This window comes from Chiroxiphia lanceolata, chromosome Z (assembly GCF_009829145.1).
Source record: "Chiroxiphia lanceolata isolate bChiLan1 chromosome Z, bChiLan1.pri, whole genome shotgun sequence".
Classification (NCBI taxonomy): domain Eukaryota; kingdom Metazoa; phylum Chordata; class Aves; order Passeriformes; family Pipridae; genus Chiroxiphia; species Chiroxiphia lanceolata.
The window spans coordinates 67,947,646-67,972,564 of NC_045671.1; the positions used below are offsets into that span (position 1 = coordinate 67,947,646).

General features: G+C 47.9%; 1 protein-coding gene across 2 annotated transcripts; it reads left to right on the top strand.

Moving 5' to 3' along the window:
* The first annotated feature begins 1,296 nt into the window (after positions 1-1,296).
* Positions 1,297-24,090, top strand: SLC49A3 (solute carrier family 49 member 3). Of its 2 annotated transcripts, XM_032674780.1 has the most exons (10): positions 1,297-1,435; positions 8,908-9,066; positions 9,947-10,166; positions 15,911-15,987; positions 16,107-16,244; positions 16,791-16,907; positions 18,452-18,604; positions 20,438-20,595; positions 21,665-21,777; positions 23,136-24,090. In XM_032674780.1, the coding sequence occupies exons 1-10, from the start codon at positions 1,307-1,309 to the stop codon at positions 23,288-23,290; spliced, it is 1,419 nt and encodes a 472-aa protein (XP_032530671.1). In that variant the 5' UTR covers positions 1,297-1,306; the 3' UTR covers positions 23,291-24,090. The 2 variants fall into 2 exon arrangements, with proteins under 2 accessions (XP_032530671.1, XP_032530672.1); XM_032674781.1 differs by lacking the exon at positions 18,452-18,604.
* Positions 24,091-24,919: the final 829 nt, after the last annotated feature.

Here is a 24,919-nt window from a genome sequence, read left to right on the forward strand (position 1 = left end):
CAGGCACTATCAGTCTTTGACCAACTTGAAGTCACAGGTCTTGTTTGGAAGGGGGGGGGTGGGGGCTCCTTTGCACTTTTGGCTTTTGCCCTTGGAGAGTTTCTGGACATAATAGCTACTGTGGGTGTCTCTGTATTGGGGAAAGAAGATACTGCTGCCTGCAACAAAACCAGTCATATAAATTCATAGCCAAACTATATATCCCGTGGCTGATAGACCCCTGTGGGTCTTAGCATTCTCCCTTTATTCTCCTCTAGTCCTTTTTCTACTCCAGCGAGCGATCAACCCTCGGACAGTGCTGCTCTCACAAGGCTTCTCCCTCCTACTGCCACCACCTGCACCCTCAGCCGCTGAAGCTGCCGCTCCGGTGCTGCCCTGAGGCAACACTAGCGGTGACTCCTAAGGTAACGCGGAGCCGTCAATGGGCTTTAGGATGTTGGCGATGCTGTTGTTTTAAAGACACACGGGGCAGGAACAGGCGTCTCCCGGCCAGGGCTCCCCACTTCCCGCGCACCTCAGCAGCCCTGTTTCGGAGCTCGGGGTTCTCCCCGGCTGCCGAGCGCGGTGGGGCAAACCCGGCTCTGCGGGCAGGGCGGCTGGACCCTGGGGAAGGGCTGGCGCCCAGCTCGAAGCAGCCTCGGGCCGGGCTGTGCTATGCTGTGCTGTGCTATGCCGGGCTGTGCTGTGCCGTGCTGGGCTGTGCCGTGATGGGCTGTGCCGGGCTGTGCTGTGCCGGGCTGTGCTGTGCCGTGCTGGGCTGTGCCGGGCTGGGCTGTGCTGTGCTGTGGCGGGCCGTGCTGGGCTGGGCTGAGCTGTGCTGTGCCGGGCCGTGCTGGGCTGTGCTGTGCTGTGCCGGGCTGTGCTGTGCCGGGCTGTGCTGTGCCGTGCTGGGCTGTGCCGTGCTGGGCTGTGCTGTGCTGTGGCGGGCCGTGCTGGGCTGGGCTGGGCTGTGCTGTGCTGGGCTGGGCTGAGCTGTGCTGTGCCGGGCCGTGCTGGGCTGTGCTGTGCTGTGCCGTGCTGGGCTGTGCCGGGCTGTGCTGGGCCGTGCTGGGCCGTGCTGGGCTGGGCTGGGCCGTGCCGAGCCGGGCTGTGCTGTGCCGTGCTGGGCTGTGCCGTGCTGGGCTGTGCTGGGCTGTGCTGTGCTGGGCCGTGCCGTGCCGTGCCGTGCTGTGCCGTGCCGTGCCGTGCTGGGCTGGGCGGTGGCGCGGCCGGGGCCGCCCCAGGGAGGCTGGTAAGGGCGGCGGGGCGGGGCTGGACGCGGCAGTGCCGAGCCGAGCTGTGCCGAGCCGAGCTGAGCCGAGCCGCGATGGAGGGAGGCGAGGCGGCGAGCCTGCTGGGGGAGCGCAGCCTGGGGCGGGTGGCCGAGTTCAAGACCTACCGGCGGCGGTGGTTCCTGCTGGCCGCCGTGTGCCTGCTGAACTGCTCCAACGCCATGGTGAGTGCGCCGGGAGCCGCTTCCCCCGCGCCGGGACCCGCTTCCCCCGCGCCGGGAGCCGCTCCCGCGGCGCGGCTGGAGCCCCCGCGGGCGGCCGGGGCGGGAGGGCGGCGGGGCGCTCCTCCGGAGGGGTAGCGGGTGGTGGGGTAGGGGGCGGCCGCCGGCAGCCCCGGGGTGCCCGAACGCCGGCGGAGGCGCAGCGCAGGCAGCGCGCACGGCCCTCCCTCCCTGCCGCCCGCCTGCGCGGGGACTCTGCAGAGCTGCTCTGGCTTCTGCTGATGCTGCGGAGGGAGGACGGGCTGGTATGGCTTTCCAGAGCCAAAACCACCTCCTGTTTCTTCCTAGAAGCAGCCAGGCAATATTCAGGGCTCTGCCCCAGTGCCCTGTCTCAGATCCATCCCCTCATCCTCGGAGCACCGGGACTCGGTTGTATGCGCACAGCTCAGAGGAGCCTCAGCCTGGCCGTGCCATAGGGACCGAATAAGTGGCTTTTACTTTTGAACTTTGTTTCCGCGGTTGCGACCTCGGCCTGCACGCTTCCCTTTCTGATCGGTGGGATCCGGCGCACAGAGGGGTGGTGACAGGGGAAGGGCAGGATGGGGCGGGAGGATGTGTGTGATCTCCAAGAGCATAGCAGGAAGTACCGCAGCGCCAAGTCAGACTGGGATGAAGCAAAATGTGTCCCGGAGCACAGCAAAAGTTGTTGCCGAGTCCACTTCGTAGGCCATGGGGAGACAGAGAAGGTGTTCAGCGTCTGTGAGCGTCACATGTTTCAAGCCTAAGAATAGCAGAGCAGTGTTGAAATGCCGTGGGAGAGGAGCACGAGTTAGCTCGGCCTCGTTGCTGGCCTAGGACAGCAGATTTATCTGGTCACAAAAAGGAGCAACTAGGTTTCCTTTCAGGGTCTGTTGCACAAACAGAACACTATAGGAGTGATTCTTCCCTAAACAGAAGATTATGTGAAGTTACTCCCTACTCTTACTGCCTTATTCTGAAAGGCCAGGAAAAAATGAGATGCTTGATCCCATGCCACCTGTTGAACAGATTAAAATTAAGTTCAGTAATTACTGAGATAAACTCATAAACTTAGCAAGGCTTACTACACAAGATAGAAGCCCAGATCTTTGCTCGTCGAGTCACTGAGGACATTGTTGATAATTATCAGATTGATATAGAATTATTCATGTGCTTGAGGATTACCATGCTGTGAATGCAGACTGTCTGGCAGACAAGATCAGGCACTGTAACCTGCAAACATTTAAATGCTGGAAGGAAGATTAGGTATTCCATGATGCAAGAGCGCTGGAGTAGAGAAATGGAAAATTATAGTGAGAATTTGGCTCTATATGAGAAAAAAAGAAAATGCACCTTCTCAATAGCAAATCAGTGCATCCTTTAAGAGTGTAAAAAAATATGCCCTGCAGAAAAGCTCGACTGCTTGCTTGCGGTTACATTGGCACAGCAGAAGAACATTATGTGGCAAAAAAGTCCCTCACCCTGCTAAAAGTGGACAGTGACAGCATGGGGTGGAGGAAGCTGTACAAAGCCTTTTCAGGATGTCTTGTCAGACTCTGACTTTGCTGAAACCTTAACAGTGAAACAAACTGGAGGGTTACTTAAAACAGTCCTTTCAGTACATGTGCAAGTGTAACCGTGTCTTGAGTCATGTTGCTGAAAACTTTGTAGCCCTGAGAGATTGACCTGTTGTCTGTTTCCTTGTTCTCTTGACAACTTCCTGACTATCTGCAGTATTATTTTTCCACAGTATGAAATTAGACCGGAACTTTATCCCTTCAAAACTGAGTGCCTAATCCTGGAGTGGAAATACTGTTTCTAAGCCATTGCAAAGGTCTGGAATGGCAAGTATGCTGATGTATAAAGTTGTAACCAAACATTTACCCATGCTAAAGTTTCTCTGAAATGTTCCTGATAAAAATCACATTAAAATGGAGGGAGTGGTTGAAAGTCCATGAAATCAAAGTGTTTGTCTGCTGTTTAAAAGTTCCAGATGAAAAGATTAATTTACCAGTTCTGTGGTGTGAAAATTTGCCATGCAAGCTGTGTCCTCGATTCCTGCGCAAATGTTGCATGCAGCACTTTGTTCTCTGTAGTCCTGTGTCAGGCTATCTACGAATGCATATGATAAGAACATACGACTTCTGAATTGTCTGACTTGGACCTCATTTTCTGGACCAAGCTTCCAGGATGATGCCTTGTATTCCCCACTCTTGCACATATACAGCAGTTTTCTACTAGTGGCCTTGGTTGTCACTAAAGGTGGCAGTCAGGAGACAGTCCTGGGAGGGGGTCTCTGTCAGTGTCAGGAAGACAAGATAGAAGCAACTTAACTGCAGGAAAGGATGCTTGGTCATGCAGGAAGGGCAGGCTGAGAAAGGAGTATTTCTTAGTTTGGTCTGGTTTAGGATATGATTGAGCAAAATCAGGACAGACCATCTGGTGATGAAAGGGGCACTCTTTCCTATATCCCCCTGCTCTGCATCGCTGTGTGTAATTCCTTCATTAACCAGAGCACAGTGGGGTTAATATTATAATAGAGGCCCTTATAATAAATGATAAATAGCCCCTTACTTGTACCTCTATTACCTGAGGTTGAAAGCCTTTGTCTCTCCTTGCTGTACAAGGCGGGTACTGCCTTAGCAGGATTTGGTTCTCATTTCCTAAATATGGCTATTCTGTGAATTCCTTGCTGACAATGTAGTGTAAGAAACAAACCCCCACCTTATCTTAAGAAGGCCATAAACACCATAGACATCAGCATAATTCATTGCTACCTGAAGTCCTGGGCAGAGAGGATGTTCTCGCCACAGCTCAGCTTAGATGATTTATCCCCAGCTGTCTCTTGCAGCTGGTGAGGTGTGACATAACTCTGCCTGAGGTTTCTCCCCAGGTTTGTTTTGCCAAACTGATGCTGTGGTTTTAAGCGTGGGTTTTTTCATCCAAAGACTTAATGTTTAAGAGTATTCATGGTGTTCTCACAGCTGCCATAGTGGTAAACTGCTGAAGCAAATGCCTCATTCCTTCTTGCCTCCTTCCTGTGAAGCCAAGCAGGTTGGAAATTTATGTTTCAGGGGAGGAACTTTTTCTTATTTTCTCATGCTGGGGACACAGAAAAATACAGAAGAATGAAACCAGGTGTGTTTACTGTCCTTCTCTGTGCTTGTCAGCTGGAGCAAGCTGGGGAGGAGCAGCGGTTTGGAGCTGGCTCATGCTCGGCCAAGTGGTTCCTGACTCACCAGCTGGAGGACTTACACCACCTCTAAGTGTACTTGGGAGAGGAAGGAGAGCTGCATAAGTGGAGACTGGCATGCTCCAGGGCACACGCTCCTCACCCGCACCAGTCTGCTCCAGCAGTGCCCCTGTAGATACGCATGCACACACAGCTGCTGCCGCCTGGCAGCCTCTGTCCTGACTTCCCAGGCTCCTGTGTTAGCACGGGTGCCTTCGTTTGAGGCCAGGGGCTGTTTGCTTCCAGGCTACGTGGCCCTTTTAACCTTGAAGATGAGGACTGTGATGTAAGGGCTTCACAGCCTGGTCTCAGAGGGTGAGGGCGCAGCCTCTGTACCGCAGAAAGACATCCTGCATCGCCCTGTAATCAGTGTCCAGGTGCATGAGAGAAAGTGTCCAGTGTCCATGAGAGAAAGCATGCTGGGACTGGGAGAACTGCTGTAGGCAAAGCTGGGGACTGTGGGCTGCCTTGGAATTCATGGAGGGAAACTGGGTCCTGTGGGTGAAATAGTTCCTGGAGAGTCTGTATGGGTGTGGAAATAGTGAGAGCGATATGGTGGAAGAATTGAACCAGGAGAAGATGGAGGTGGAAGGGGAATGAAAGCAGGAGGAAAATGAGAGGGTTTGGGCTGATTCTGTGAGGAAGAGGGCTGAAACCATGTTTGGGAATCAGTTAAGGGTTTAAGAGGGTATCAGAAAATGTAACAGAAAAACAGGAATGGAATCAGGATGAGAACAGCTGTAACTTGTTCTTGGTTACAGGAATGCCCATGAAGGCTTGCAATTGTCATAGAATCATAAAGTTGTTTGGGCTGTAAGGGGCCTTAAAGATCATCTTGAGGTTCCAACCTCCCTGCCATGGGCAGGGACACATTCTACTAGACCAGATTGCTCAGAACCCCATCCAGGCCTCATCTTGAGCAACTCCAGAGTCCACAACCTTGCCAGGCAACTTGTGCCAGTGCCTCACCAACCTTACTGTAAATTTCCTAATCCCTGATCTAAATCTACCCTTATTCAGTTTAGGGCCATTCCCCTTTGTTCTACCACTATGTACCTTGTGAAAGTTCCTCTCCATCTTTCTTGTCAGCCCCCTTTAAAGGACATTAAGCCTCAGTTAATGGAGAAGGGACATGGGAGGTGGTGGAGGATTAAATGCAAAAGCTAGAAGAAGAAGCTTAAAGCAAAGGGAGGGAGAGCTGAAAGTGGAGCCAGGATCCCTCCAACCTTGATGCTCCTCTTGATGCCTTCTGCATCTCACACTGAGGCTCTAGTTCTGTGTGGCCTCTCAGACAATGGAGCTGCGCATAGCTTGACCAGACCACAAGGGTGTATTTCCACAGAGGTATCTGTCTCTCTGTTTCTTTTTCACTTATCTGTCCCAGAAGCAACCAGATTTTGGGAGCTGACATCCTATGATCTCTCATGTTCTCTCTCCTCCTGCATCTGTCCCTGTGACCTGCAGTGGGTATCAAAGCTCACCTGAGCTTTGATACAGGCTATTCATTCAGGAGTTGGACTCAATGATCCTTGTGGGTCCCTTCCAGCTCAGAATATCTGTCATTCTGTGATTCTGTGGCTTTGGTGGGCCAAAGCTGAGTTAAGACAATGGCCCTTGGAGAATGAAGGAGAGTGGAACCTCCCTCTGCCTGTATTATGCATCTTTAGATGTTACAGGACTTTGACCTCGCCAAGAAAGAACTGCATCTTCTTTACATGTTCTGCCTGAGTGGACTTGAATGAGAGCAATCTCTGTGTAAGTACCAGCCTTGGCAGTGCAGAGTTTCAGAAAAACATGTAGGATAAGGGCTCCAGCTCCTAGCAGAAGAGCTTACTAGCTACTGTGGATGAAATTACCACAGCTGGAAAAACCAAAAGCAGGAGGTGGCATACTCACTCACTATTTCCCTGTGCTGGCAAAACTCCACTCCACTGTGCCATGTCTTTGTTGCAGGGGCATTTGGTGGCCTCTTTGACTACAGTAACACCTTGAGCTCCATTGCCCAGTTCTGAATTTCTCTGTTAGAGCAACACATGGTAAACAACGAAACATACTTTTTCTCTCCAGACTCTTGAAGAAACCCACATCCTATTTTGAGAAACAAGCTCAGGCCTCAGGCTTGGACAGGTGGCAACTTACCAGCTTCTGTGCTCTCACACACATATGCTAGAACTGGAATTCTTGTTCAGGATAAGAGTACAGTGCAGCCCGTGTGCTTGGTTTTCAGCAAGGAATGGTTTTACTCAATCTAATGGAAATGCGTCAGAATACTTAATCCCAGCTTGCGTGGACACATACACTGTACACAAAATGCTGTGCTCTGGCTTGTGCCATGACTTTCCTAATGATGTCATGCATGGGTGAGCATCTTGTGTAGAGGAGCAGGAGGGATGCAAATTTACCTGAAGCTGGCTTACAAAGTGTATCATCTCTTTAATTACGCTGTTTCCTGGTACAGTGTTTCATCACCACCACCCCCATCTGGAAGGCAGTGAGGAACTGAGAACTGCTATTGCTGGAAATACACAGCTGGGATTTGTTTAGCAGCAGTTTAGCATCCCATAATCAAACTAATGATCATGCCTTAGTGATGCTTGTAGCATCTAAACAGTTACATTAGCATTAAACATTTAAATTCCTATCTCAGTCTGATGAAAGTCTGGGAAGTGATCTGAAATACCCTCCGTGTTGTCTAAGAGTGCAATTTCCTTCAGCACCCAGCATCTTCATCCACCTGACTGAAGAAGCTGAGCAAATACCAATTCCATCCCCTGCCATTACGTGTGTGTCTGAGCCCAGCGTGGTGATGTGAATTTTGAGTTGAATGCAGGAGTCAGTAGTATGTCAGCTCCTTCCAGAGAAGACTTATGCTAGGCATCCTTGCAAGTACACTGATAATACATTCAAACCTTCTCTTTTACTACCATTTACTCATTGCATCCCTACTAGGAGAAAAGCCTAGCTAAATAAGGATTTGCACATGGCTGTTCTCACACAGTGACACTGGGAAGAACAAAAGTCCATCTCCCCTTCTGCTCCTGTCTAATGTGGTAGTTTTTATGGTCCCTAGTGCATAAGAAAAGTACTAGAACACTGGAAATAACAAGTAGAGTGTAGGGACACAACTTCCTCTGAGGTTACCTGAGCCCTTTTTCAGTTACATATTAATGCCACAGATGATCTTGTCTGCAGGATGCAGACTGGGAAGAGGAAGCAGGGAGGAGGAGGAGTACCTGGAAAGCAACAGTGGCTGGAGTTCTTCTGTAGAAAGCTATAGCTGAAGTTTTTGTTCACTTTTCTGCAAACTTTATTATCTTCAGTATTCAGCAGCAGCAAGATCATCTTCTAACACCGTAGTAGCTTAACATCTGCATTATTGAAACTTGTTCTCAGGTTAGGCCAATCTTTTTGAAAAGTACCAGGAGGCGTCTTTGCAAAAAATCTACAGAAACATCCTTAAATTTGGGTTTAAATTTCTTTCTTGTGGGCATGATCTCAGGACCTGATTTGAGAATCAAGTAAGTCTTGTCATTCTTATAAGAAACCAGAAGCAGATAGGAACTGTGAAACCAGTGCCTAAAACAATGTTTAGGGAGATATTTTCAGATATGGCATTGGAATAAAAATATGGATAGTTATTAAAGTACTACTTCTGTGTGTGCCTTCCATCTTACATGTCCTGATACATTGAATAATGCAAATTTCTAGGCCTTTTTTTGTCAACTGAGTGTATAGAGGAAAGTATGGAATAATGTGCCTTTCTTGGCTGACACATAACAAAGTTGTTCTTGCAAGATGTCCAGGAGTTACCAGTGGAACTGTAAATAGCAGTTTGAGTTTAAGAGGCTCTTAGTTGCAGAGAGGAGGCAGCAGCCTCTATTTTGTTTATGCTAGTATAGAAGCATTGCTTGTGTTTTCCATCAGGTAAGTGCATGCATCGAGGCCAACATGTTCAACATAGCGACAGAAAAAGGTACTGACCTCTACTTTTGGCAGCCTGCAGCATCAGGTCCAGGGGATTGGGGATGAGGCAGTGAAATGGATGGGGTGCTCTGGGCTGAGGAACTGCAGACACTGGAGGTTTGAATTTTTATTACCAGCCTTAAAATCCTAATTTCAAGGAGAGACTGAGACAGTGAGCCTCCTCGCAACTCAGTTGGAGGAGATGCTGAATCTCTGTTCTGGAGGTTTTTGTGCTTACACATGTTTGGTCTCTACTCTGCAGCTGTGGCTGACGTTCGCTCCTGTGGCTGATAAGACAGCTGCCTACTTCCACATTTCCCTGGAGACCGTCAACTGGCTCTCAATAGTGTACCTCCTCATCTCCATCCCGTTTGGTCTGGTGGCAACGTGGGTTCTCGACAGCGTGGGGCTCCGGTGTGCTGTGAGTTGAAGTGTTCTGTTTCCCTGAGGAGGTTTCACCTAGAGACAGCAGATGCAGAAAGCACTAACATGCATGCTTTAGCTGGGAGCCTTGCCAAATGCTACAGAGGATGAGCATGTTGAAAGCTGTTTCAGTAATAGCTGTCACATCACCTCTGAGGTGAAGAACAGTGGGAAAAGTCAGAATAAGGTTTCACCCCTACTTTCCTTTAGTTTTTGTTATCTTAGCCAACTGACAGGGATAGATGCTGTGAGCTGACTCTGTGAAGACAGAGCTGTAATTGGGTAGGATTTGCTGTGGAAAAGTATTAGCATAGCTATTTCATTTGCAGGATGGGTTTAAGGAGTAGCAGGGCAGGATGCAAGCAAGAGACCCCAGTCAGCTCAGAGCTTGGTCTCTGCTAAGCCGGCTTGGGATCTCTACATAGTCTTCCCAAAACTGTGTTGTGGAATGTGGCACTGAAACACTAGCGTGCTAGTGGTATAGAAGAGCATTTGCAGGGTCCATATGCTGGATGATTCATTGCCATGGTCTTTGGATTGTCACAGCAAAATATGGGTGATGGCACAAACTTGCCAATAGGGTGTAATTAGTGAACTTTATTTCTCATCCATTCCATGCCAGTGTCTGCTCCCTTGCATAAGCTACACTGTGGTGTAGTTCTCATACAGGGCCAAGACAACCACATTGCTCCCTAAGGAGACAAGTTGGATCAGGAGCATCTTACAGTGGCCCAATGGGGTGGGGATGATCTGCAGGCACGTATTAATAACACCCAGTGTCTTCTGTGGTGCATATGAGACTCTGCTCATGCCAATCTATTTTATTAAGGTCTACCCTTCAGGCTTCAGCACACAGGCCCTGTTTCTGCTTGCTGCAGGTGATCCTGAGTGCGTGGCTGAATATGATGGGTAGCATCACCCGGATGTTCAGCGTCCTGAAGTTCCTGAGCTTGGGTTCCCGGAGTTACTGGTACCTATTTATTGGGCAGTGCCTCTGTGCACTGGCACAGCCTCTTATCATCTTTTCACCAACAAAGCTGGCAGCACTGTGGTTCCCAGACCACCAGAGAGCGACAGCAAATATGATTGCATCAATGGGTAAGTGATAGCTTCGAAGCAATATTGTTGTCTCCCAGAACTTGCTAGCGTTTGTTTGCTTTTCAGAGGCACCAGGCAGAGGAAATCCTCTGTACTGCAGCCATTTGCCCTTGCAAATGCAGCTCCACCCAAGAGTCTTGTAGCCACATGCAACAAAACACAGGAGCAAGAAGTGGGTCTAAGCCACATCTGGGTGCTATGTTCAGAGCAAGCCACCCAGGCTTCTAACCTTCTTCCTCTCTGCCATGAAGAGATTATCATCTTTGCCTAAATATCATAGAGGTTAGGGACAGCCCTTAATGTTACTAAGTACGAAGTTCTTCAGTGGCCTTAATTTTGCAGCTTCTTAGGAAGGTGTCCAAATTGCATGTAGTGCCAATGGTCACAGTTGCCAAATTCTGTAACTGGATAGAGGTGGGACTGCTGTGGCGGTGATGTCCACCAGTTTGTCCAGTGGCAAGACTGAGCATGTATGCATTGGTGTGTATGCATACACACCCAGCTGGCCTCACAAACGCGTTGGGGATGCTAAATGGTGGGACTACCCACACAGAAACCACACCTGCCTTGCTAAGCACCTGGAAGATGGGAAACTGGAGGAGAGGCAGCAGATCAGCTTGCTCTAATCTCGTTCCTCTCTTGGCTCCTTTGGGCCCAGATAGAGACAGGATACTGCACTTGACAGACCTGTTTCCTCCCTTCATGTGGCTTTTTACCCAGCAGCCAAAGAAATCTCTTCCTCTTTTCTCCAAGGACCTGAGGAATGCTTCAGAAACTGGGCTGGCTCGCTGTCTCCAGCTGGGAAATCTCACAGTACCTACACGTGTGTGGGAGCCCCATATGTCCTTCTGTCAAAACAGCCAACAGCTGCTTTCCCTCCCCGTTGTGTTGGAGTTGTGAAGAAGGGACAGGCATGGGCAAAAGGGCAGTACAGAAGCACCTCTATACAGCTTTCTGCAAGTCTAGAGCATGGACTCTCTTGTTTAGCAAGAATAGATTTATGGTCTCAGAACAAATAAAATCTTTTTGCGCTGCCTTTCCTAGAATAGGGTGGACCTGATGACTCACCTTGTTTCCCAGTGCTGAGACAGACCTTCACCTTCCCTGCTGGAGAAGGAGCTCTTTTGTCAGTGTGGCACCATACAATACCACCAAGGACCACTGGGCACTCAGTGCTTCATAGCCCTGAAGGACTCCAGCCTGCAAACAACTTGCCCTTTTTAAGTAAGAGAGCAGACAGAGCAGCCAAAGAGCATTTCTTTCACATAGCTCCTTAGTCTTTTCAGGACCAAACGGATCTAACTATGGTAAGAATAAAACTGAAGAGCAAGAAACTGTAGATTCCTAAAACCTGAAGCTGTTCAGTCTCTGCCATGTTGGGACATCAGAGTGTGGACGGAATGGGCTGTGATTATTGTCTGCAGCAACACCTGCAGATTGCTGTACAGAGGGCTTCTATTTATAATGCCTGATTACACCCATAATGTCTGCTGTATGAAATCAGGATTTCATTTCAAGAAAATTTAAATATTGCCTAGAATGAGGATCTACCACAGCCCCAGTCATTTATTCCAGTGGCTAATTACATCACTGGCAAATGTCAGCCTGTTACTTCTCATCTCAATGCTCCTTATCCCCCAGCTATTCAGTCTTGTTGCACCTGTTTGTCAGGTAGTTATGGACAGAATCAGCTCTTCTCTCTTTTGTCTAGGAAAAAGTAACTTTACAGCCACGTTTGCCTTTGCTTCTTCCCACTTGTCTCCATGTCTTCCTGTTACTCACTTGAGTTTTATCTCATCTTGCTCCAAATTATCAATACCCATTTCCTGTGTAATTGCCAGAGCAGCACTCAGCACTCCAGTATGTTTGGTGTCGGTGCTGCACACAGAAACTGGCCCTACAGCCTCTTACTATTTAGTGGGTAGTCTTCCCCAGGCTTTTGTGACAAATATGGACCTTGCACCCAGGATCCTGCTGAGCAGCTGAAATCACTATGACTCAGCTGTCAGAGTGATTAATGACTCAGCTCTGGAGTGTTTATTGTATTCTGGTCCTACACATCACTTCTAGAGACTTACTCACAGAGAAGCAGTGCCAGATCTCCTGTGAACACCATGAGAAATTCTCCTGTGTCAAAAGTAGATGGTCTTGTCTGATTCTACTGAAGTGACCCCTGCTTCATCCATAGGATTCTTCATTTGCTGTGTTCTGCACCCTGAGGAGTTTGAGTGCATCAGCATCACTGACCACAAAACACATAGCTCCATTGCAGAGTACTGCAACCTAATCCACCAGGACTCTTGGACCATAATGTGCAGTTGATTAACTGCAGTGATCTCCTTTCCATTCATAGAAGGTTTAGGCTTTCTCTTCCCAGGAAAAGAAGGCAGCTGAAACCATGTAATTACTCAAGTAGTCTCAGTCTTTTAAATTTAAATTTAAAATTTAAATTAAAGTTTAGCCCAATGCTCGCATTTTCAACCTTCAGCCATACCTTCTGGAATTGCTTCAACATGTCTATAGTTCATGAAAACAACTGACTAGTTTGCAGGCGACAACCTGCAAATGTTCTCGACAATGCCCAGTTGCATTTTACCCCAACAGAGAAGATTTAATCCGTCTCCTTGGAAACTGTTGTTTAATTGTGTTCATGTACTTAGAAGCAGGTAACATTTCACCAGCATCATAAGCTAGTACTTTCTCAAGTACAGAGCAGAAAGACTACAGCTATAGCACTATTAATGATGCCTCAGCAGAACCGTGGAACAGATAAGGTTGGAAGGCACCTCTTGGGATCATCTCGTCCAATACCCTGCTCAGTCAGGCCTGGCTAGACCAGGTTGCCCAGGTTTATGTCTATTCAGGGTTTTGACTGTCTGCAAGGATGAAGATATTGCAGCTTATCTGAGCATCTTGTTTCAGTGCTAAACCACTATCACAGTAAAGAAGTTTATGTTTGGGTAGAAATTCCTGTGTTATGCTTTGTGTGAGAAAAGCCTGGTTCCATCTTTGTAATTGCTGATTAAGGTTCTTTTCTCCAGGCTAAACAGTCCCAGCTGTCTCAGCCTCCTTAGGTATGAGAGATGTTCCACTCCTTTAATCATGTGTTTGGCCCTTGTCTGGACTTGCTCCATTAATTGGTATCTTGTATCGAGGAACCCAGCACTGGACTCAGCCCTCTCTATGTTTCTCACCAGGTCTTAGTAGAGAGTAAAGATCTTTCAGCTACTGGAAATGCTCTTCCTAATGCAGCCCAGCATGCTCTTGGACACCTTTCTTCAAGGGTGCATTGCTAGCTTGTGGTCAACTTGCAATCCGTCTGGACCCTGTGTCCTTCTCTGCAAAAGTGCTTTCTGGTAGTTTCTCCAGGCTGATCAGTCCTAGCTCTCTTAATGTCTCCTCATATGACAGAAGTTCCAGTCCCTTAATCATATTTTCTGTTTTCTGGACCAGTAAGTTCCTGTCTCCCTCCCCACACTGGGGGTCCCAGAACTGGACGCAATAATCCAAATGTGGACTCACAAGTGATGAGTAGAGGGGAGGGAGCACCTCCCACTGACAGCACCCTGCCTAGTGCAGAGCCCAGGCTGCTGGTGGCCTTCTTTATCGGGAGGTTGTGTTGCTGCCTCATGGTCAAGTTGGTGTCCACCCCTGTTGGTGAGCCTCAAGGGGCACTGGTGGATGGGGGGGGGTGTCATTATTCTTCCCCAGGTGCAGCACATTACATTTCCTCTAGCGGAGCTTCACAAAATTCCCCTTTACCCATTTCTTCAGTCTGTTGCAGTGCCTCTAAATGGCAGCATGGCTACCTCCTCTATCAGCCACTCCTCCCAGGTTCACATCATCTGCAGACTGTCTGTTGGTGCAGTCTGTCCTATCATCCAGGTTAAACTGTACTGGCCCCAGTATCAGCCCCTGGGGTGCATCACTAGTGACTGGCATCCAGCTGGTCTTCCTGTCAGTGAAAACAATCCTCTGGGCCTGGCCATTCAGTTGGCTTTCAGTTCATCTCACTGTCCAATAGTCTAGCCAGTACTTTGTCAGTTTTTTTGCAAGATTGTTATGGGGACAGTGTCAACTGCCCTTTCCTCATCCATCCAGCCAGTCATTTCACTGTATAAAAGCTACTAGATTAGTTAGGCATTTTTCCTTTTCACTTTATTGTCCTTCCTGTGCCTGGAAATGGTGGAGAGCATTAGTTGTTTCATGACCTTCCCAGGGATCAAAGTGAAACTGAAAGGCCTGGAAAGTTCCCTGGATTCTCCTTCTTGTCCTTCTTGAAGATGGGAGTGACATATGCTTTTTTCCAGTCTTCAGGAGCCTCTTGGAATTGCCATGGCCTTTTAAAGGTAACCAAGAATGGCCTTGCAATGCAAACAATCTGCTTCTTCGGTACTGATGCATCCCATCAGTCTCATGGATTTGTGTATGTCTGGGCTATACAATGTTCTCTAACCTAGTCCTCCTCCACTGAGGGTAAATCTTCATTACTCCAGACTTTTCCTCTGGTCTCGGGGCTGAAGACCAGTCTTACCAACAACAAATGAAGTGAAGAAAGCATTGAATACCTTGGCATTTTATGTGTGCTTTGTCACCCACCCCATCCAGCAACAGCACCACATTTTCCCTAACTTTATTTTTGATGCTAAAGTACTTGCAGATGCCCTCGTTGCCCTTCACCAGACTCAGTTCCAAGCTGGCTTTGGCTTTCCTAACCCCATCCCTGCACACTAGTAGAAAATCAACTCTACTATGACTATTTGCAGAATGTTGCCTTAAAGTTCAAAAATTGTCTCCTGCAATTTTAGGTGTTTCCAAGCTAAGTCCCAGGAGTCCTGCTTCACATGCTGCTCAGCTCCAGCCCCATAACAATGCAACACCCTCTCGCAGTACAGTGTCCGAGATTCTCTGCTGCCATGTCATTTTTGTAGTTGATAGCAAAGATCAACTTGTTAAGCCTGTTTGGGCTTTACTGAGGAAGTATAAAGGCTTGAAAAGTGTCAGGAATGACCTAGTGTCACTTTAGAGAGCTGTCATTTGGCTTATCTGCTGTTCATGCCCTTTTGACAAAGGAAACTGATGGCATCCTAGTGACTTTAAAAAGAGCACTGCCAGCAGGTTGAGGAGGTCCCCTGTCCACATCTGATTCCTTCAATGTTAGAAGAGCATGGACATATTAGTGTAAGTGCAGTTAAGAGCCACTAAGACAGTTAAGGGAATGGAGCATCTGTGATGCCAGCTGAGGCTGAGCAAGCTGCGACTGTTCACCCTCCAGAAGCCTCATGGGGTTCTTACACACAATAGTGTATTCCCCCTAATGGCATGAGGGAACAAAGAATGGAAAACATCTCTGTTTGTAACTCCTGCCATATAACACCAGGACAGATGACATGGATTCATCTACCTTAGTTTTGTCCCTTCAGCTTGACATTTACTGAGGCAAGCTTCTGAGGGTGAGTACATCATAATTCACAGATGAAAAACAGTCTAGAGGGATTAGGAGTTGTAGGGAAATGGTTTTATAGGATGGACTTCATGGGGGTGAGAGAAAAGATGTGGCAACAGTAAGACCAAGCAGTCAGCTTCTCCAAGTGTTCCCCTACTAGTTTCTCCCTGTATATGCCTTGTTCTGTCCTTATTACTCTGCTGCACACAGCAGCTCTGGTGCTGGCAGGCAACAGGGGCAGACACATAGTTCTGACTACCTACATGAAAAAAAATGTCTCTCTTTTATTTCCTTCCAGCCAATCCTTTAGGCATCCTTATAGCAAACTTGTTGTCACCTGCACTAGTTCCTGAAGGAAAGCACATTCCATTGATGGTAAATGAAATCTGCTTTTGTCCATTTTAACTGGGCTAATCTGAGTCCAGCTGATTTATTTGTTTGGGAGCAGTGGAGCTGGAAAGACTGGTAACTTGTCTTGTCCTTATGTTGTGTAGCTGGGTGTTTATGCTGTCCCAGCAGTAACTGCCTGTGCCCTGGCAACACTGGGGATTCACGAGAAGGTTCCTCCCACGCCTCCTTCAGCCAGTGCCACTAACTCCAACTCACAGCCGTTCTTCACGGGGCTCAAAATGGTAAGTGCTGTAGCACAGAGAGTGCCATGTAGAGTGAGGGATGCAGCCCTGCCAGACAGGAATATGCTGAGGAATTTGCTTACAAAGCAGACTCAGAACGCCACTTCCCCAAACCTGCATGGAAAGCCCCCTGAAGGAGATCAGGATCCCTTCCTTCCTCAGGGAGTGAAGGCTGCTCACAGCAAAGCTGCAAGAGATGCTATCTGAGCATTCAGCTGCGGTCTGGCTGTCATTCAGATACCTCAGACAGGCACACCTGGGCTCACCCAAGAGGACCACACAACTTGAGCCCTCTGAACAGATGCGGTAAGGGGTAGGACAGCACATGGCAACACGAAGGAAGAATTTGGGCACTGAAGAGCTCTTTCCTCCCTACATGGTCCCCATTTTAACTTGTCCTCTGGCTGAACTGACAGGACAGAGCCCTGCTTTGTCAGTAATCACAGGGTTGCCCTGTCAGCATTTTCACCTGCTCACCCTCAAGTCTACTGTCACAGCCAGGCCCTTTTTCCCCCTCCACTTATTTACATTAACTTCTTTTTTTAGCTCCTGAGAAACAAGCCATACATCATCTTGGCAGTGTGCTTTGGAGGAGGAATTGGGATGTTCACCTGCTTTTCAGCCCTGCTAGAACAGATCCTTTGTGAAAAGGGGTATTCAAATGTGAGTCTTCCTCCTTTTCTCCCCATTGTCCAAATCATCTATGATACAATCAAATTGATTTTCCCTGATAAGGAATTCAGAGCAAAATGAAGACAATTGAATGTGCTGCAGTCTCATATCTTATTTGTTCATATTATCTAATATAGATTAAGCAGTACATTAATCCAGAGCACAGCCAACCTCTTAGCAAAATGGATAACCTGCATTTTCATTACTGCCCATGACCAGGCTCCATTTGCAAGTGAAAATTTTTTTAGGAAAAAAGAATATTGCAATTTTCCTAAGCCCCTCCAGAGCATTGATATCTGTGCAGCCTTCTGTCACCTATCCCAGAGTAGAATGGAGCCCAGGCAGGCCCTAAAGTGAAGCTGAAGGCGAGCAACTTTTCCTCTTTGCACAGACTTATACAAAGCCAGGGCAGCAGAGGAAGTCCCAGGTACTGTGACAGCTGTTTCCCCATCCTTGCTATGACACTGCCCAGGTGCTGCTTTTACAGTTCAGCACAGTGTGTGCACAGCTGGCTCCTCCTGCTCTCTCCCTGTAATAGCAGGAGGATGTCCCAGTTCATGTATTTCCCCTCAGCAGGCTGCGCTTCAGTCCTGCTGCTTGTATTGCCATGGAGGTCCTCTTAAAACACCTCTCCAGATGTTATGTATGCACATTTACATGTCTGGTCTCTGTCCACCCCCTCTTCAGCTCCCAGGTCTAACATCAGGCTCAGGGCTCCGTAGCCAGTTCGTGTTTGCAAACACCGTTGGCTTTTACCTGGAAACCTTTTAAACTTTTCAGCCTTACTCTCTGTCCCTCATGATGGTTTTGTCTGTGTGACTGGCTTGTCCCACCCCTTTAGCCCACAGAAACCATTTCATATACCCTTTCCTTCCAGTCTGCCCCTGAGGCTCCCAAAAATGTTTACCCAAGTTAGTTAAAAGCTGCTCTGCTTTTGGGTTTGCTGTCTGCATTTGAATTCTTATGGAGCTGAAGAAGTAGTGCAAACAAAGGGTAATCACTGCAGGCAACAGAGCATGTACCCTATCCTAGCTACTGCTCACTGCCTCTCTGATTAGGCTTTGACACAGCCAGGTGATGTGTCCCATCTAACACGTGTTGGGTGTACCAGTGCAGGTCCCTGATATGAAAAGGGCCAGAAGGATGATTATAAACAGCAGCAGGTCCCAAGGCACCTGAACCTGTTAGCACCAGTGTGGACAAAGCACCTGATTGCCCCTGAAAGAGCCCAGTGGCTCCAGGCTGGAATTTTTAATGCCAGGAACTGCTGTTGCTCTGCACCCAGCCTCCCTTGACAAGTGTGCAGAGACTGGTCATCCCTTGGGAGTGCTGTCACCCTGCTGTCCCCACACACTGGTAGAAGCACTTGTTACTTGCTACTCAGCACCCTGTGAATGCCTCAACTACTGCAGCGGGCAAGGACGCTTTTCCTACCTCAGTAAGTGATCCCCTGGCATTTGGCAAATGGGTCAGCGACATTAAAATCTCTTTTCTAACTGCTCTAGTTTCTCATTACTTGTTCTTCTACCCTGCAGGATTTTGCTGGCCTGAATGGTGCCCTGTTCACAGTGTGTGGTTTGTTGGGTGCTTTCCTACTAGGCATGTATGTTGACCGGACAAGGAAGTTCATAGAGTCCACCAAGATTTGTTTCTGTCTGAGTGCACTTGCCAGCATTGTGTTTGCAGTGGTAAGTTCTCCCTTGCATTACACCATATCCGTGGGCTTATTTCTGTTGCCATCTGATAAATCATCAGCTTAAACCAAGGTCATTTGATGTCATAGTATTTATTAAGCTGTGTGTTACGCTTTGGAATTATCTCTCTGGGCTAGGAATGTTTTAAAGAAAAACCCTTTACTGAGAATTTCACAGTGACTGTGGAGCCCGAAAGAGACTGATTCAGGATATAAATAAATTGGCATAGTTTTACTTCCCTACACTGGATCACCATGTTTGCTTCCTGACTCCCAAGGCCATTTTTTCAGAAAGGAAATGGAACTGCTAAATATCCATCTTACAAAAATGAACAAGAATGCCCTGTTTTCCCAACGCCTGCCTTTAACAGGGGTGGCTGTTGGGAGTGTAACATTAGCAGAAAGGACCTAGTTATGTGCCTAATTCTTCAGTAGTTCCTTGAGGAGGACAAGACAAGAGAGGCAAAAAAGTAGAACACTTGGATTCAACCAGGAGAGGAATGCAGAACCTGGAGACTTTATGCCCATGGGGCTAGAGTGCAAGTACTGCACTCAAGCATAACCATTGCCAGTGGGAGCCTTCACACAGCAAGAATCTGATCATGACACAGGGGACTCCTAGCACTGCAGAGGACCCAGAATGGTGCAGCTTTCTGCTTTCCCTGCAGGCTTATGCTGTGCATTTCTCTTGTGTGTTGAAAAAATCAAGACTTTCAGTAGAGTGTGATCCCACCTTCCCCTGCGCCAAGATCCCAGTGATGGTAGCTCCATTTGAAAGAGACAGACAAATCCAATGCCTTTGTCACTGTAGGCCAAGGTGCCTAAAGCAAGCCTTGCATTTCCCCCTTTAGTACTCTAGCATTTTTTTTGAGGATGATCTGTGTACAAGTCAGATTGCCTGGACTCAGGTAAAGCACTGAGTAGGAAAGAGGCAGTGTTAGGAGCAACAAACAAACCTTCCCCTCCTCCCCTTCCTTTCTTCACCATCATCCCATACAGATGAACTGTTAGTTCAAAGTATTAGAACAAAAATAACCCATTCAAATCCGCTTCAAACTCAGATTTCAAACAGAGTTTTTCTTGACTTTACCAGTTTAGCTGGGCCAGGCCTGCAGCTATGCCAGGACAGACACCTCGTGTTCCTCTGTGGGAATTTATTACATCAGTAAGGAAGGAGGTACCAACAGTGTGGCTGCAAAGTACTTCATCTTTACCAGCATTGGTTGGACAAGGCCATGCTCTTTCCTCCAGAGTTAGGGACAAGGCTGTTCTAGACACTAAACTAATCTCCATGTTTTGTAAATGTTTTGTGGTTTTTTGTTTGCTTTTTGGTTTGTGGTTTTTTGGAGTATTTTTGATTTATGTTAAAAGCCCGGTTTTACAAACATGAGTTTGACTGATTTTCCTGAGTCCAGTGAGCTGCAGCAGTCCAGTGAATTCTCACATGTAACCCAATGCAAACAGCACCTCCAAAATGTTACTTTGCACTGGGAGGAAGGTGTGTGTTTCACTTGTGACTAGAGGTATACTGAACATGTTCCTGGTAAGTTACTATCCAGAATATCAAGTTAAAGTAGTACAACCACACCAAGGCTTTTCAGGTAATTCTGCTGAATCCTCCCTCCCCTTGCTTCAGTTCAACAAATAACTCTCCATTGTGTAGCCATTAGTTGACTCTAGAGACCTGGAGGTAAAAAATTGATTTCAGGAACAGATAGGGAAGGTAGTGGTGAGACAGTGAGGCCTTGGACCTTCCTGCAGGTTATGGGTTCAGAGACTTTCTGTGCAACAGTACTGACACTGAGACTATTGTGTCTTTTGCCTGCAGGCTTCTCGGTTCAGACATCAGGCCATCATGTTGGCCATCACCAGCTCACTCTTCGGTTTCTTCGGTTTTGCCATCTACCCCATTGCCATGGAGCTGGCTGTGGAGTGCTCCTACCCCGTGGGAGAGGGCACGTCTTCAGGCCTGATTTTTGTTGCAAGGTAAGCAGGCAGCTTAAATCCGGTTGACAGCTGAGCTTGGGTTCAAACACACACGTACACAGACACACACACAGGGGTGTGGGTGCAGGTAGAGAAGAGAGCATGGACATCAGTGCTTGCCACCCTGCTGAACTTCTCTCTGGTGTCTGTGAACATGACCATGGCAAGAGGGGAGCTGGTTGGCTGAGCGATAGAGCTGAAGAGCTAAATGTTTTAAAGCAAGGAGGATTACATGGAAGTGGTGCAAGAAAAGCAAGAAGGAAGATGAAGGTCTCCCTTGCTTGGCATGAAGCGTGGTTTAACCATGTCCAACATCTTTTGGAGCACATGAGGGCTGTGTGCCTGAGAGACACACCCATTCCCATCACAGTACAGGCACTTGTCAGGTCTCAGTGCTCTGCTGAGGGAGATGGTGCTCATCAGCCCCAGGGCACCTGGTCACAACAGATGGGACAGTGACTGTCCTTCCTGTTACCAGTTTACCTGCCTAAGGCTGGCTCTGGAATTTAGCAGGAATGACTTGTTGGAGCTCTAATCAGTGATACAAATAACCTGGTGCCACCTTTTGTGTCAGGTGGAGCTCCAGCAGCAAGAAACATCGAGGAGTGAGGGGCATTAGGCACTGCCTTTGAAAGCTATTGTCTCTCTGGTTGTGGACTTTGTTGCTGCTGCCAGCCAGCTATGAGTAAGGAGGAGGCTGAAATAGCATGACTTTTTTCCATCCTCAGTCCTGGAGTGAGAGGTGTTTCCAAGTCTCTGCCCAGTGAATAAGCCTCAGCTCTTTGAGAGATGTAGTTCAACACCTGCTTGCCTTCAGAGCGAGTATATAGTGATTCTGCCACACTGGCCCTGTGTCTGGAGCTGTGCAGAAAGGCTGACCTGGACACCCTGTGAACCAGGGCCAGTTAACCAAGTGCCTGGGCCAGTGGAATCCAGCAGTAGCTTTCTCTGCTAGAAGGAACCTGCTCCAGAAAGAAGCCTCGCTCCCTTCTGACTGGGAAGCTGGGATTGTCTGCAGCACTGATAAGTGAGGCAGGTGCCATAACTGCATGTTGGCTTCTCCCCACAGCCAGGTTGAAGGTGCGGTTTTGATGATTCTGCTACAAGCCCTCACTGTCCGTGTTTCTGAGGATCCCTCCTCCACCTGTGCCCTTGACCAGGATGGAGCCTTGGACTGGACAAGTAAGTACGTCCTTGGGAAATGATGCTGGACATTCGGTTGCATCCTGTGTAGCCCCAACCTTCCTCCAGGTCTCAGTGTGAGGGACCCTACAATGCTGATTCCTGCTATAGTGTATTTCCTACCCACCTTTCCAAATCTGATAGTGCACTCCTTGCTACCAAGGAGTTCCTGCCAAACCAAGCCTGCAAGATTGAGAACAGGAAAACTCTAAGGTGCCATGAATGCCACTGCTGGCTCTGGGTTAAAATTACTCTTATGGTCACCCTGCAGAAACTGGAGCTTCACCAAGCTAGAAAGCAGCTGTTCTAAGAGGAAGACACGGCCCATGTAGCACAACCTGTGCTGCTTTGCAGTGTGGGAGGCCAAGAATACAACTGCACTAACTGAAAGTGACCTCTCTTACTTCTGCACAAACACCTGTCTGTGTTTGTAACATACTGGTACAGCTTTGTTTTGACTTACTCCAGATTTCCCTTCCTTTCCTAGCTGGTCAGAAAAAGAGACAGCAACTGAGATGAGAGCACAAATGTGTTTTCATTGCAGGCTAAACCCTGGCCTTGATCTCTCAGCTGGTTCATATTTATGTAATATTGACCCCAAGTCCTGGGGACACTGTAAACAAAGTCTGATCATCATCTTTTAAATATATCCTGCTTGGCTGAACAGAAACTCCCTAGAACAAGCTCCACTAGGTGTCAGAGATCAAGGCTTCATAACAGGCACCCATTCCTACTCATTTTGTGATCTGATACACGCAGGGACGTCTGTGGAGAAAGGCATGGAGGTGTGTGTTTGAGACACTGCTGGAATGAGAACTACTTTCAGGCCTTGTTCCATAGTCTTTTAGATATACTTTTTTTTTTTTCTTCAGAAAAATTTCATTTGACACAAATTTTTCTTAGATAAGAGTTTATGTTTAGTGAACTTTTTCTACACCTGCTTTCAGATGATATAACAAGAAGCACTACCTTTGAGGACCTGTTCTCTTATGAAACTCAAGTGTTTTGATTCAGTCTTTTTTGTAATGTTTTTCACCACCCCACAACACACAAATATGTACATTTACACAGAAACACACACTCCCACAAACACGCTGTGTGCACTGGTGTAAGGACTCTGACCTGTGGGGTCACGCAGGATTTGGAGTCCTAGAAACCTTCCACATTCCTCCTAAATACTCCTCCTATGCCAGTGTTAGGTGAGGCAAGGTTTGCCTGTTACCAGAGTGGTGTTGCCCCCTGTGGTCTGCAGCCTGTGCTCAGGGACAGCCCTGTGCAGTTTCTGGGAGCTGACCTCTAGGCTTCTGCACCCATGGGGAGTTGTGGAGTCACTGTCTAAAAGTGTACCTTTCCTGCAGCTCCGGTGCTGGTGCTGGCTGGCCTCTGCAGTGCTATGGCTTGTTGCTACGTCATCTTCTTCCACACGGACTACAAGCGGCTCCATGCTGAAACAGTCGGTGGTGATTTGGTCAAGGCAGAAGATACAGCAACAGCAGATGTTCCTGAATCCTAAGCAGGCCAAAAAGGGGATGCTGAGGACCAAGGGCTCGGACCTGTGGGCATGGACCAATGCTCATCTGGCACACTGGGATATCTGGGTCCTGTTGCACAACAAGCAAGACTAGACCAAAGGGCACCTTTGCTGTGCACCCCTCAATCTTGCATTTATTTGGGGATCTTGGCTGAAAGAAATGCTGTCCTGACAGAAAGGTCAAAGTGGGACTGGACAACTATGCATGTAACTGAAATTTTTATCTGACTTGATTCAAGCTAAAGAAATGTTGCAAAGAAGGAGAGCATCATATTTCAGCCATTTTTTTGTTTTCATGTACTTGGATCAAGGGTGAAGGTTTCAGAGGGTTGGGAGCTGTGCCTACCACAAACCCAGTGGAAAACTTCTGTTTAAGGGCTGTGGTTCTTGTGCAACGTAACAACTCTTCTACTCTGAGGTTGGATCTGATCGTGTCTCTTAGCTAAAAGGCAGTAGGAGCTAGAGGATCCTTTCGTTTCAGCAGGGAAGTGAAAGTATGTAATACAAGTCTGTTACAATGAGCCACTTTGTCTTCTCCTGCAGACAGGAGAAGAAAAGCCTTGCCTGCAGTGGTGCCTGTAAGAGAAAATACCAGCAAGCAGCAGGAGTTAAATATGGCAACATTCCTCACCCATCTGGTCCCCTGCTGGGTGCTGAGACGTTCAGGTTAAGCTTGTTTCACTTGGGCTTCTGTTTCTCCTCCTCTCCTGCAATTTCAGTGTTTCAAGTTTTCCACAAGAAGACAAATCTACCTACTGGTGTAATATTAGGGTAGTGTGACGCTGTCGATATGGCAACACACTTTCTGAGCCCTTTTTAATTAAGAATGGTGTGGAACAAGGCTGCGTTCTCGCACTAACCCTATTCACAATCTTCTTCAGCATGATGCTCCAAAGGGCCATGGCAGACCTCGATGATCAGGACGGTATCTACATTTGATATTGTACTGATGGAAGCCTGTTCAACCTAAGGCAACTGAAGGCCCACACCAAGACCTTAAACCATCTTATCTGGGAGCTGCTTTATGCTGATGACGCCGCCCTTGTTGCCCACACAGAAGCAGCTCTGCAGCGTTTAACATCCTGCTTTGCAGATGCTACTGAGCTCTTTGGGCTGGAAGTCAGCTTAAAGAAGACAGAAGTTCTCTATCAACCTGCACCTCAGGAAGTCCCCCATCATCCTCACATCACCATTGGCCAATCAGAGCTCAAATCAGTCCAGCAGTTTAATTACCTAGGTAGCCTCATCTCCTCAGATGGTAAGATTGACGGGGAGATAGACAACAGGTTAGCAAAGGCATATAGTGCTTTTGGAAAACTCCATAAAAGAGTATGGCATAATAAACATTTGAAGAAAAGTACCAAGATCAGTGTTTAAAAAGCCATAGTGTTGTCTACTCTCTTGTGTCGTTCTGAATCATGGGTCATCTACCGCCACCACCTGCGTCTCCTAGAACGCTTCCATCAGCGCTGCCTCCGTACAATCCTAAACATCCACTGGTCAGATTATGTGACCAATACATCTGTTCTAGAACGAGCAGCAGTCACAAGTATTGAGGCCATGTTGATGAGAACACAGCTGCGCTGGGCAGGGCACGTCTCAAGGATGAAG

Bases quoted from the DNA above. Each gene is read 5' to 3' on its own strand.
- SLC49A3 (XM_032674780.1), top strand. From the start codon at position 1,307: ATGGAGGGAGGCGAGGCGGCGAGCCTGCTGGGGGAGCGCAGCCTGGGG. The intron at 20,596-21,664 runs GTAAGCAGGCAG...TTCTCCCCACAG, and splicing joins GGCCTGATTTTTGTTGCAAG to CCAGGTTGAAGGTGCGGTTT. The intron at 21,778-23,135 runs GTAAGTACGTCC...CCTTTCCTGCAG, and splicing joins TGGAGCCTTGGACTGGACAA to CTCCGGTGCTGGTGCTGGCT.